Source organism: Clupea harengus, chromosome 3 (genome assembly GCF_900700415.2).
Source record: "Clupea harengus chromosome 3, Ch_v2.0.2, whole genome shotgun sequence".
NCBI lineage: Eukaryota > Metazoa > Chordata > Actinopteri > Clupeiformes > Clupeidae > Clupea > Clupea harengus.
Window position 1 is genome coordinate 19,321,154 of NC_045154.1, and position 12,244 is coordinate 19,333,397.

Sequence of the window (12,244 nt, forward strand, 5' to 3'; positions counted from 1 at the left end):
TGTAAATAGATGACAGCAATAGTAAATAAATGTAAATACCGGTTTACTTAGTGCTTCACAGCTCCCTACCAGCAGGCTGCACTTGCACCTGTAGGTTTCAGCCTCTGTGCTGCTGGCTCATTCACCTGCCATGCCTGAGATCGCGGGTTTGACCGTAGTGTGAAACGGTCCTTCTCGCAATGCAGAATATAGAGGTGCAGTCCTTGATTATAATCCATTGCACTTTTCTTCTCACGTTCCTCTGGCTGTCCATCTTGTGTGTGCGCTTAAAAAAAGGAGAAGTTTTTGTTCAGAATATGGGAAGAAAAACAAAGTCGCTCAGACCGAGTCCATACACTATTCCAGCCAATCAACAAGTAGCTTCAGGAACATTGAAGGGAGGGGTTTACTTTGATTGGCTGTTGAGCTCAAATAACTTTCGCCACAATCGAGGACCATACCTTGAAAAGGTAGTGACAGACCATCAGTGACAGAAATGGAAATGGGGATAGAAACACTTACAATACAATAGCCAGTCGGCTTGGTAGTTGGTAGTCGACAGTGTTTTAGTAGTTGGCTTGGAAAGTGTTTTAGTAGTTGGTTTGGAAAGTGTTTTAGTAGTCGGCTTGGACAGTGTTTTAGTGTTTCAGTGTTATAATACACCACGTAAGATAGTGACTTTCATTGATTTAAGATGGCACCTAAAAAGACAAAACTTGCTGATGCCTTTCTAATGTGCTTCAAACCTTTGTACGTGTTTCAATACATTGCCATCGTCAATGCGTGAGCACAAATATATTAACACGTGAATACATACAAACTTTCTAGTGTTTCCTCAAAAAGCACTTTTTTCTGTCTGCATTTTCTTCCTTCAGGATGCGACAGCTCACTGTGTCCTACCCCTAATAAGAGATGCTCTGCGGGCTACGAGCCAGTGCTAATGCTAACAGAGGGAAAATGTTGCCAGGAGATCGGCTGTGGTATCCCCCTATTCTTCATCTCATTCATATCAGCATACTATTTTGTTTATTTTCCTATTTTGACTCAGAGTAACTGTGTTTGTTTGTACTGTTCCCAGAGCCCAAGCCAGTCTGTCTACACAAACAGTTGGAATATAAGGTAATCTCACTAAACCTTCATGCAAAGAAATGAATTAATAAAATAAAATAAATCTTTCCATTGAGGATCTCAAAAGGACATTTCCAGTTTTAATTTACAGTACATAACAGTACATATAGAGTAAACTGTATATATAACAGCAGTAAGGAGTTTTAATCTTAAACTATTGAGCTTACTACCTACACGGCATCGCAAACTTTGCAGACACCCCCAAAAGCCCAGTTGGCACTGATATAAGCTTATTATTATTATTATTATTATTATTATTATTATTATTATTATTATTATAAGCTTGCTAACTGTTGTCTATTTTGGAGATATAGTTAACTATGTCGTGCTGTCACAGTTTTTCTTATATTGTTGTGGGGAGTTCGGCCCAGAACACAGAACTGCACAGTGCATACCCTGCATGGCTAGATGTGTATTTAGTGTATTCATGAAAATTAATTTGAAGAAGATACCAAAACTAGATGAAAACAAAACATTCCTCAAAAAGTGGTCAAACTGTTGCATAGTGTTGCTTTGAATAGGTAATGTGAAGGTAAGCTTTGAGGTAATGTGAAAAGCATTTACTTTAGTTTGAAAATGAGTTTATAGAGTTTATATAAAAGATCATAGTTACGATTTAGCAGAGTATACTACTGCATTAGCTAATGTTCATTCATTCTTGCACATGTGTCTGGTGTTTTTCTTGCTCTTTAGCCTGGAGAGAGCGTACCAGTGATACCCTGTCAAGACTGCAAATGCTCTGAAGAGAAAGATCCCAAGTCACCATGGTTAGAAGTCAAATGCCATATGATGAATTGTAATGAAGACTGCGAACCTGTGAGGACACTTATCGCATACATCATGAATACTATTGTTTTATTTAGTTCACTTTTCTGTGTGTGTCTACTACTACAAGTGTAGTTGTAATTGTGTTTTTTAGTACACACATTATTCAATTATTTACTCTTTCTCTCTCTCTATCGCTTTTTCTCTCTCTCTCTCTCTCTCGTTCCTGCTGCTGTTTTCTCTCTGTGTTCCTCTCCTCCTGACAGGGATATGAATACCAGACTGACGATTATGACTACGATGCGTGCTGCGGCGAGTGCATCCAGACTCACTGCGCTCTTAACGTCAGCGGAACAGTGCAACTGCTGGAGGTGCAGTATAGCAGACATGAGCTGAAGCACCAATCTCAACTCTATGTGACCCTGTCACCAATCTCAACTCTATGTGACCCTGTCACCAATCTCAGCTCTATGTGACCCTGTCACCAATCTCAGCTCCAGCTCTAGCCATCCACACTGTGTAAACCAACAGTGTACCATCCCAATCGAGAAGAGTGAAATGTATACTCCAGTTCCCAGTAATGGTTTCAATGGCCTGTCAAACACAGAGGAAGAAGTACAGTATCCCATGTGTAACATGCCTTGATATTCACTCATTCCATGACTGTTGAATAAGTTACAAACACTAGATGTGTGTGCTGATCTTGGGTACCCTCCACGGTACAAAACATGAACATCCATTTGACATATTTCTAGTGAAATGATGCTACTATTCTATCCTATACTATTCCACCTGAGTGGTGTTTGATTGCCCACTATACTGTATGTGAACCTGCCCCCTCTTCTACATCTGAACTGTGTGCCTTTGTCCTGTGTGTGTCCATAGCCTGGCAGCACCTGGTTCCCCCATGACAGCAAATGTGTGGCATACAGCTGCACTAAAGTGGGAGACAAATTTATAGCTTTCAAGTCAGACATCCAGTGTCCCCCATTCAAGGAGAGCAACTGCCAGCCTGTAAGTATTTGCCATAGTGGAGAGGCTGTACTTACTTACACACATTCACACATACACACACACACACCCACACACACAAACACACACACACACACGGGACACGCGTGCCTTTTAAATACAAGCATTCTTATTTAGTGTCCATTGTATAACACCCAGTATGTTAAGCTAATTGTAAAGGTAGATCCCAGATTTGGTATATTCTTGTAGATTGTCATATTACGGAAGGGCATCGAGCAAACCAATGAGCAAAGTCTGTCGCGCATGAAATTAAGCTAATATGTGGTGTGTGGGAGCCTTGCACATTGTTTGTGCTAAGGATCTTGCTCATGGTATTAAATGAGCAAAATGATTTTGCCGAGTTATTAAATGAGCTTTATGCTAATTGAGTAGCATTCATGCTCCTTGTTTGTTTCTTTGCTCATTACCAGTTGCCCATCAATAAAATTAGGGTCCTATATTTCTAAAGTGGTGTCATTTTTCCTCCTTAGGGAACCATTCAGACTCTCTCCAATGGCTGCTGCAAAGTTTGTAAGTATGCCATACCAAATACATTTTAAAAATGACAATAAATTGGGCGTGGGTTCTGGACAGCCGTGCATATTCATGTAAATTCTATGCAAACTGCAAACCTTCTTAGCGCTGATCACACTGCATTTGCTGGAAGTGAACCGTGTGAGCTGAGCAAATAGCTCCTCTGTAAACACAGTCCGTCTCCACAGGTGAGCAGGTGAGCACCGGCTGCCAGGTAGAGACGATGCTGAAGACAATCACTTACCAAGGCTGCCAGTCTCAGGAAGAGGTGGAGATATCCCACTGTGAGGGATCCTGCAATGCATTCAGCAAGTGAGTCTCACAGACTGTGCATCTGATGAACACTTGGATGTGCATGTGTAAATCCTGTTTGATTTGAACACACACACACACACACACACACACACACACACACATACACACACACACACAAACAAACAGACTGCAGTATTAACAAACAAGTATGATTAATTGCTGTAGTATTATTTTAGGCCTATTTTTTTTTTATATAACGGCTTACATCTGTCTCTCACACACACGTACACACCCTTCAATCTCGTCCTCCCAAAGATGTCAAATGCAGACACCTACTTTGAATACTTAGTGTTACATCAAAACTTACATCAACCCTGAGAAGAGTCAAGCTCTCCCACGAATACCAAAGAACTGACAAATAGACAAAGGCAGGCTAAAGATAGATCCCATTGAGGAGAGACCTCAGTTACTAACGCATGCATGCAGAGGTTACATTTACATTTACATTTAGTCATTTAGCAGACGCTTTTGTCCAAAGCGACGTACAAAGGAGAGAATAGTCAAGCTACGAGCAATAGAACCTGGTGTAACAATAAATACTACTTTACATACGTAAGAAATATAACAAAATGAAATAAAAAAAGAAAAAGAAGTGCAGAAATGTAACTGCTGTAATTGCAAGTTACGCACTAGTCGAAGTGCCGGTTAGGACGGGAAGTGCTCTCTGAAGAGTTGGGTCTTCAAAAGCTTCTTAAAGGTAGAGAGGGACACCCCTGCTCTGGTAGTGCTAGGCAGTTCATTCCACCAACGTGGAACTACAAATGAGAATAGTCTGGACTGCCGTACTTGCACAGACTGCGGTCCTCATCTTAATGCCTCCGTGAAGGGCAGCGCCGGTCCAGTGGACCAGGACCTCACTGACCCCTCTTCCCTGCTCCACAGGTACTCCGAGCTGGAGGCCTCGATGAAGCACACCTGCACGTGCTGCCGTGAGTCCCGCACCAGCAACCGCACTGTGAGTCTCACCTGCCTGGACGGCTCCAAGGTGCCCCACACCTACATGCACGTGGAGGAGTGCCAGTGCAGCGCCAAGCTCTGCGACGACAGCAGCCCGTGGGCACCGCGCCGCACAGGGACGGGCTCGTTCGGCAGGGTCACGCCGAGAAGGAGGATCAGCACCGGAGGCCAGAGCCCCATAGTCAAGAGAAGCCTTTCAGACAGAGGGGGTTAGAGACAATAGAGATGCGTATACATGGTCCTGACCTTTTGCTGTCATGATGATGTTGATCTCTCTCAACCCCACCAAACCTAGTTCATTACACATGTTAGAGTGAAATGCACAGGGACTATGCTATCTTATGTCACTTTAAAGCGCTTTATTAGTTTATCTGTTAACTACTGCATATGTTTAAATGTCTCAATAATATATCCTTGCTTCCTGTGGTATATATATATATATATAATATATCCTTGTTCTTCTTATGAATTAAACTGCAATTACAAAAAAAACTGTTTATGTGTATGTCAATGTTTTGTTGTTGCATTGTATTTTCTCAAGAGTTGGAGTTGGAATGGTCTTATCCAGGGTTGCAAAATTCCGGGAATATTCAAAGTTGGAAACTTTCCATGGGAATATATACGGGAATTAACGGGAATATATAGGAATTAACAGGAATATATGGGAATTAACAGGACATTTTGGGGTTATTTATACTAACTGTATTTACCTTGTCATATGGCAGACAATGGGCCTCTTAAGTGTCTTCTTAAATATCTTCTTATGAACTTCGAAAGACCAACCTAAGATAAGATCTCCCCCGGATTCATGAATGCCTGGAAATGTTTTCTTAAACTGCCAAAGTGATTCTTAAATTGAACGCAATTACTCGTAAACCTTAATTTGCATATATAAACATCCCACCAGCTTCTTATAAGGGCATAGCAACGTGTGCAGAATCCACAGGCAACGCGAAAGCAACTTGAAGCGGAAAGCGAACACCGGTCTGTTATGCCGTGTAGTGCATTTTAAAATACTACTCTCACACGGCCAGCGTGGGTTTTGCTCGAACTTTACTGGAACGACTTTCAACATGTAACCATCACATCTACAGTCGTATGGCTAGTGCATTCTGGGTAATGCAGTTCACTTAATCTGCACATAACAACACACAGTCCATTAAACGCAGACCTAACTTAATAGAATGGATGTGAACGCAATCACCAACGATTTCTAACAAATTCAGCCCTATAGAACATGGGCGCACTCCAATCTGACAGATTTACGACTGCTATTTAGCGTTATAGGCTAATTTTTGCAACAAAAAAAAAAAACATTTTTCAAAATTTCCAAAATTCCCGAGTTTAATTTCCCATGGAAAGTTTCCGGAAAGTTTCCGCCCCTTTGCAACCCTAGTCTTATCTTATAAACAGATTTCTATGAACAGGCCTCGAAAATGGAAGCTTATTGTCAGCTTATTGTCAGATGTGAGGTTTTGGACTTGGGGAGCATCTCTTACATTACAGAAGAAAGACATGCCCAGTCCCACTCTGATAGGGAGGCATTGGTTTTTGAAAGACTGACTATCCCATGCTTACAAAAAAAGACCTGGTTTAATACTAATTTTTCCCCAATTGCATCCTTAACATCAGATTATACAAAACACACACCTCGGTCAACACTCCCTGAAGCGTTTCCTCTGGTTGCTCACTAAGTTACCTGTCCAGGTGAGGATGCCAGATCCCATCCCTAACTCCACCCTCAGTTTAAACACTCAAAGCACACTAGCAGTGTATATAAGAGGGACACGGAGGCTCTACCAGCCTCATCCTACCCGTTCCTGACTCTTACGGGCACTGCAAGCATGGCACTCTGCTGGATGCTACGACTGATCGTGGCCCTGGCATACCTGACACAGCGGTCCGCGTCTACAACAGGTTGGCAGTTATGACCTGTTCGATTCGATTTTAGTTTGATATTAGTTAGTGTGGTGGACAGTTAGGAGCTTGTAGTATTAAGAGCGGTAAAATTCGTAATTCAAATGTTACATGGGTACCACACAATTTGTGTCTGTAATATAATGACCTGCATTAGACTTACAATATTCTCATAGTGAAATGCAACTTGACATTTCACAAAAAATATATCTATTTGTTGCAAAAGCGCCATCTTAAAGTCCATTTAAGGTACATTGTCTGGTTTAACACACAGGTGCGAGTCCGGCTCACAGTGGTGAAGTTTGCAGCACATGGGGTAACTTCCATTACAAGACATTTGACGGGGATTTCTTCCAGCTGCCCTCCTCCTGTAACTACATACTAGCGTCTCTGTGCGAGGACCCCAGTGACCTCAACATCCAGCTCAGGAGGGTCGTACAGAACAGCCAACCCACCATCACGGCACTCTTCATGAAGCTGGAGGGAGTCGCTATACAAATCTCCGATGAGTCCATCACCATAGATAACGAGAAGTAAGTATCTTACACATGGTAAAGTGATGAGATGAGATGAGATGAGATGAGATGAGAATTAATTTAGAAACACTGCTCATGACTTAAGAATGTATTAATCAAGTGCCTTATATTAAAAATGACCTTGTATGCTGACATTAGAAACATTTATGGCGGCAGAATGAGATAAATCTTAAGTATATAAACCCTGCGCAATGTTAGTGAAATTGCTTCACTTTCATCCTTGTGCTGTGAGTGAGCCCGATTGCAATTGTTACTGAATAAATATACTGATCTACTAAACTACTTAACTCTACTTATAAATATACTGATCTACTGAACTCCGGAGTCCTGAGATAACTTGAGTGAATTTTCACCTAACAATGTGTGTGATGAGATGAGATGAGATGAAATTATTATCACATAATTTTAAAATGCACCTCATATTTCATCCTAGAGTCAACCTGCCTTTCTCTGCCTATGGACTCCATATTGAGAAAACAGAGTCCCACCTGAAGATCACAGGAAAACTCGGAGTGGTCCTCACCTGGAAGAAAGACGACTCTGTCTCGGTATGTTCCTATGTATCTATTTCGCGGCCTGGTTCGAAAATGAATTTGTGTTTACTTGTGTGTGATAACACTGACAGTTACCTGAAGTTTTATGTAAACCAGTAGTAGCATGCCATGAACAGCAGAATTTCACATACCTTTCTTAACACAAACTACTATTGTGGCACCCTGGAAGGAGGCCAATAAGTCCCCAGTTGCTCTTTGTAAAGCCCCTCAGGGGCTCCCAGTAATAGTCATTGATTGCTCTAGCCGCTCCCAGAGTTAGGTATATGGACTGTAGGTGTCAAACAAGAAAGGTAGGACTTGTCTGCAAAAGACTGTGCAACTACAAGACAGAGAATGGCGGCTAAAAAAGACCCCACTGTTGCTAAAGAGCAAGCTCTTCCTGTCAGGCTTAAATAAGGCAGAACAGAAGTGCTTTTCGCAGTTCTTTTCAGCAGATAATTAAGCATATTCAATTAACCTTAATACATCTTAAAAGTCAGCAGAGTGTGGCTTCAGAAGAGGAAACATGCTCAGAGAACTTTTCCCAGATAAATTAAGCTTTAAACAAATCACCATTTGTTTGTTTTGTCTTATGTTCAGCTTCATCCATCCATGCGTCACACCAGGAAAATGTTGTTTCCTGCGTATACAGTGCAGAGACAATGTAAAGTTGCTCAAGAGCAAGCTTTTCCTGTCAGGCTTAAATAAGGCAGAACAGAAGAAGGAAGGGTTGAAAATCGCAGTGCTTTTCAGCAGATGATTAAGCATATTCAAATAACCTTAATACATCTTAAAAGTGAGCAGAGTGTAACTTAAGAAGAGGTAACCTGCTCAGAGAACTTTTCCCAGATAAATTAAGCTTTAAAAAAATCACCATTTGTTTGTTTTGTCTTATATTTGGCTTCATCCATCCATGCGTCACACCAGGAAATGTTGTTACCTGCGTATACAGTGCAGAGAGAATACAAAGTTAGTAAACACTAGCCCAAAAACCAGGCAGTCAGTAAATCAATTGATTTGTCTATTTCAACTTTGTGAAAAAAAAATTCACCTTGTGTTTGCCGTACACCCCTTGGGCTCTGTAAAGCACTTTGATACAACGTTTATTGTCAAGGGCACTATATGAACTAATACAACTGAATTGGATCGAATTTCACTTGAGATTTTTGAACCTGCCACTCTGCTGGTAGAACAAGGTTGCCAGCAACATCAGCATTGTGGGTTTGATTCTTGGGGTGCGCACAGACCGATGTGATGAGGGCCATTGTTCTTTTAGATGCAGGCACAGCAAAAACTGTATTTCATGTGGGGTGGGGTGCTACTAAAAGAAGTCATACTTTAAAATTGCCGTCTTACGGATGCAAAAACCGATGTGGACCTAGTTGAAACGTATCAGGTTTTAATAAATGTTTATATTATAAAAAAAATGTTTTAATGTAAAAATTATTTTAACCTAGGATAGGTCAGCTGGATAGAAATGTCTGCTAAGTAAATACATTTGTAATGCCTGAGGGGCTTGAGGTAAATGGGACTGTTATCAAGACACATATCTGTGGAAATAACCTCCCTGGGAATCTTGATGATCTTATAAGTGGTTTCTATTTGTTCAAGATTGTTAATCAAACATTACTCATCAGTGAACTTAATGAACACTGACAGCTTCAGTATTATGTCAACAAGACACTGGCAAATATATACATTTTCCATTGCAATGAGTAATATAATGAACAAACAAAGAAATGTCAACATTGACTCAAAGTACATATTTTCTTGGATTCTTCACCATTGTATGCAAATGTGTGACTTGAGTAGGCTGTAGGGATATTGATTCATGATTAAAGTAAGATACGACGTGAATACACATACCATAATAGCACTGAAGCCCTGGAAAATTTGATTGGTCAATCTGAGAAGTTCCTTACTGTTACTAAAAAACACTGTACCTAATACAGCATAGGGGCCGTTTCACTTTGAATGCCTTGCTTTGCTTTTAGGTGGAGCTGGCAGCCAAGCACAGAAACAAAACATGCGGGCTTTGTGGAGACTTCAATGGTGTCAAGATCTTTGATGAGTTCATTGAAAATGGTATGTCATCCACTCATAATATACTGTATGTTTAAGTGTCTTTGAGAACTTTGAAAAGTGCTATATAAATGTGATGTATTATTATTTGTATTATTACTATTATTACTATTATTATGTGTGCTCACATCCATAACATGCTTCCTGTGCTGAATTACTTTAGATCATGTGAGCCTCATGGCAGTGGTTGGGGAATGTAATTTTTTTTGTATGATTTAGATGAGAGACTGGAAGTTGCTGATTATGGTAGCAAATGGAAAAAAGATGGCCCAACTGAGTCCTGTGAGGAAGTTGATCTTAGGCCGAAGGATGAATGCCAAAATGCGGTAGGTGTTTCATTCTGACAGGTATTTAACAGGATGGTAAAAGTAGTTAGGAGCCCTTCTGACATTTTGTCCACACCAGCTCTTATTTCCCTAAATGGTTCAGCAAGAAACTTTTCTTTTGTCTACATCTGACTTGTCTGTTACCACCATGGCCAGCTCAGCACCCACGCTCCAAGTTTGAACTTTCATGAAAAGCAACTGGGCAGAAATATTTTTGATCTGTTCTTTTGTTTTGTTTTGTTTTAAATGTGCAACTAAACCAGACTTTCTGGTTTTCCCTTTCTGCAGACGGACATATGTAGAAGGTGGCTTACGCTTCCTGCGTTCAGCAGCTGCCAGTCGCTGGTCCCCGTGCAGCAGTACGTGGATGCGTGCGAGAAGGACGTGTGTCAGTGCAACAGCAGCAGGGAGGTGTGCATGTGCGACACGCTCGCCGAGTTCTCACGCCAGTGCGGCCACGCCGGGGGGAAACCCCAAGAGTGGAGGACCCCTGACTTCTGCAGTACGTAACCATTTCCTACAGTAGACCAAAGACATGCCGGTGTCCCCTAGTAGGCTTAAGGGCCTTGATTGGGCCCTTTCAATGATGCTCACTTTGTTTGATAAGAACTGCCAAAGTTATTGACCTCCATCAACCTATAAGTCAGTAAAAAGGAACATATTGCAGCATAGTATTGAATAGTACCTAATAATGTGCAGTGCCCAGTGACACCGCAAGAAGATACCCATTACATAGAATCCCAACTCAGACAGTTCAACTCCTTACTCCCAACCAATCAATCACTTGCTGCTTCAAACAGGAGCAACGTGCCCTTCGAATATGGAGCACCAGGAGTGTGGGAACCCATGCGCCGACACCTGCTCTAACCAGGACAGGAGTAAGCTGTGTGAGGAACACTGCACTGATGGGTGCTTCTGCCCCAATGGTAAGATCAACAGGACACACTAGGGTCTCTCAAAAATCGAAATTAATGACCTGATGATTAACCAGATAACTGGGCAAAATACCATCAATAATAATAGTCTTGCAACATATGTATATGTAAATGGGGCCAAATATGTCATATTAATATTATATCATTATCTATAATATATAATATATATATAGATCTGTGATCTATTCAGACTTTGAAAACATGTATTTTATATAATAATAATAATAACTACAACAAAATATGCACCAACACGAAACACTGAGAAATGTACTCTCTCAGTACAACTAATTTTGTCTGTCTTGCCCCTAAGGAACTGTTTTTGATGACATCACACAGAAGGGCTGTGTCCAACTGAATGACTGTCCCTGCTATTACAAAGGCAAGGTGTACAAGGTTGGAGAGTCATACTCCAGACCCTGCCAGAACTGGTGAGAATGACGAGGGAATGTTACATTATTTGTCCATTAGTATTTGTAATGCACAAGTATGCCACACTTACCACTGGACTAGTTGGGATTAACAGTTTCATTGAACTGCCTGACTGAAGACACCTGAGTGCTATAATTTAGATTTACATCAAACACAAACAACAGGACTCGAACCAAATAAACAACTCTGTTAAATGTCTTAGAGTTAATTTAATCGTAGATTCCCTTTGTTAGCATCTCAGGCTTTGTGAACAATCTGTGTTCTTGCACTGATGTCCTTATGAAGTCCTAAATATGTGAAATTATCAAAAGGCTGGCCAGTAGACACCCGTCCACATCCTACATTGTTTGCTTTCAGTTTTGCAAATGATCCGGTAGCTGCCCTTAAAAAATCCATGAAAAAACACGCTAACGGTCTTCACGCATAACGTATGAATGCTGTCTGCATCACACAAGCCCACAATCAGTCTGTGCCATTTTGTTGAAAATGCTTCTCCTTATAGTACCTGTGAACAAGGCCGCTGGAGCTGCACCCAGCTGGACTGCCCAGGCACCTGTTCCCTGGCGGGTGGTTCCCACATCAGCACCTTCGATGGCGAGACGTACACCTTTCACGGAGAGTGCTCCTACGTGCTCGCAGCGGTCAGAGACACACACAACTGTTACACTTACATTCTATGATTTCTATGTCCTTTTGTTTCAGCGGTCACAGAACGTTTATTCTCAAACACAGAACGTTATTTTTACTCCTTTTAACTTTTATGTATATAGTCATGATTTTTTATCGTCAATTTGGTA

The 12,244-nt window shown here is 41.2% G+C and overlaps 3 protein-coding genes across 4 annotated transcripts in view; all 3 read left to right on the forward strand.

Moving 5' to 3' along the window:
- The window catches only part of LOC105892413 (mucin-2-like), a 39,669-nt gene extending 34,488 nt beyond the window's left edge, over nt 1-5,181 (forward strand). For both annotated transcript variants that reach the window (XM_042705461.1, XM_042705452.1), the window contains exons 44-51: nt 855-959; nt 1,058-1,098; nt 1,801-1,923; nt 2,139-2,243; nt 2,758-2,886; nt 3,375-3,414; nt 3,606-3,729; nt 4,615-5,181. In XM_042705461.1, coding sequence (XP_042561395.1) covers nt 855-959; nt 1,058-1,098; nt 1,801-1,923; nt 2,139-2,243; nt 2,758-2,886; nt 3,375-3,414; nt 3,606-3,729; nt 4,615-4,903 — 956 coding nt within the window. In that variant the 3' untranslated portion in view covers nt 4,904-5,181. The remainder of the gene's footprint in view (nt 1-854; nt 960-1,057; nt 1,099-1,800; nt 1,924-2,138; nt 2,244-2,757; nt 2,887-3,374; nt 3,415-3,605; nt 3,730-4,614) is intronic.
- A 1,325-nt stretch (nt 5,182-6,506) lies between these two features.
- LOC116220017 (mucin-5AC-like) lies at nt 6,507-10,619 on the forward strand. The gene is made up of 6 exons (XM_031564868.1): nt 6,507-6,606; nt 6,881-7,139; nt 7,576-7,690; nt 9,670-9,760; nt 9,977-10,083; nt 10,372-10,619. The coding sequence occupies exons 1-6, from the start codon at nt 6,534-6,536 to the stop codon at nt 10,591-10,593; spliced, it is 867 nt and encodes a 288-aa protein (XP_031420728.1). The 5' UTR covers nt 6,507-6,533; the 3' UTR covers nt 10,594-10,619.
- Nucleotides 10,619-12,128, forward strand: LOC122132801 (mucin-5B-like). The gene is made up of 4 exons (XM_042707427.1): nt 10,619-10,624; nt 10,820-11,009; nt 11,329-11,446; nt 11,950-12,128. The coding sequence occupies exons 1-4, from the start codon at nt 10,619-10,621 to the stop codon at nt 12,125-12,127; spliced, it is 492 nt and encodes a 163-aa protein (XP_042563361.1). The 3' UTR covers nt 12,128.
- The last annotated feature ends 116 nt before the right edge of the window (nt 12,129-12,244 follow it).

What these genes read in the sequence shown, in the direction of transcription:
- LOC116220017 (XM_031564868.1), top strand. Translation starts at nt 6,534, where the DNA reads ATGGCACTCTGCTGGATGCTACGACTGATCGTGGCCCTGGCATACCTG. An exon ending in ATCACCATAGATAACGAGAA is followed by an intron (nt 7,140 to 7,575) that starts GTAAGTATCTTA and finishes ATTTCATCCTAG; the next exon opens with AGTCAACCTGCCTTTCTCTG. An exon ending in TGATGAGTTCATTGAAAATG is followed by an intron (nt 9,761 to 9,976) that starts GTATGTCATCCA and finishes TGTATGATTTAG; the next exon opens with ATGAGAGACTGGAAGTTGCT.
- LOC122132801 (XM_042707427.1), top strand. An exon ending in TGGGTGCTTCTGCCCCAATG is followed by an intron (nt 11,010 to 11,328) that starts GTAAGATCAACA and finishes CTTGCCCCTAAG; the next exon opens with GAACTGTTTTTGATGACATC. An exon ending in TCCAGACCCTGCCAGAACTG is followed by an intron (nt 11,447 to 11,949) that starts GTGAGAATGACG and finishes TTCTCCTTATAG; the next exon opens with TACCTGTGAACAAGGCCGCT.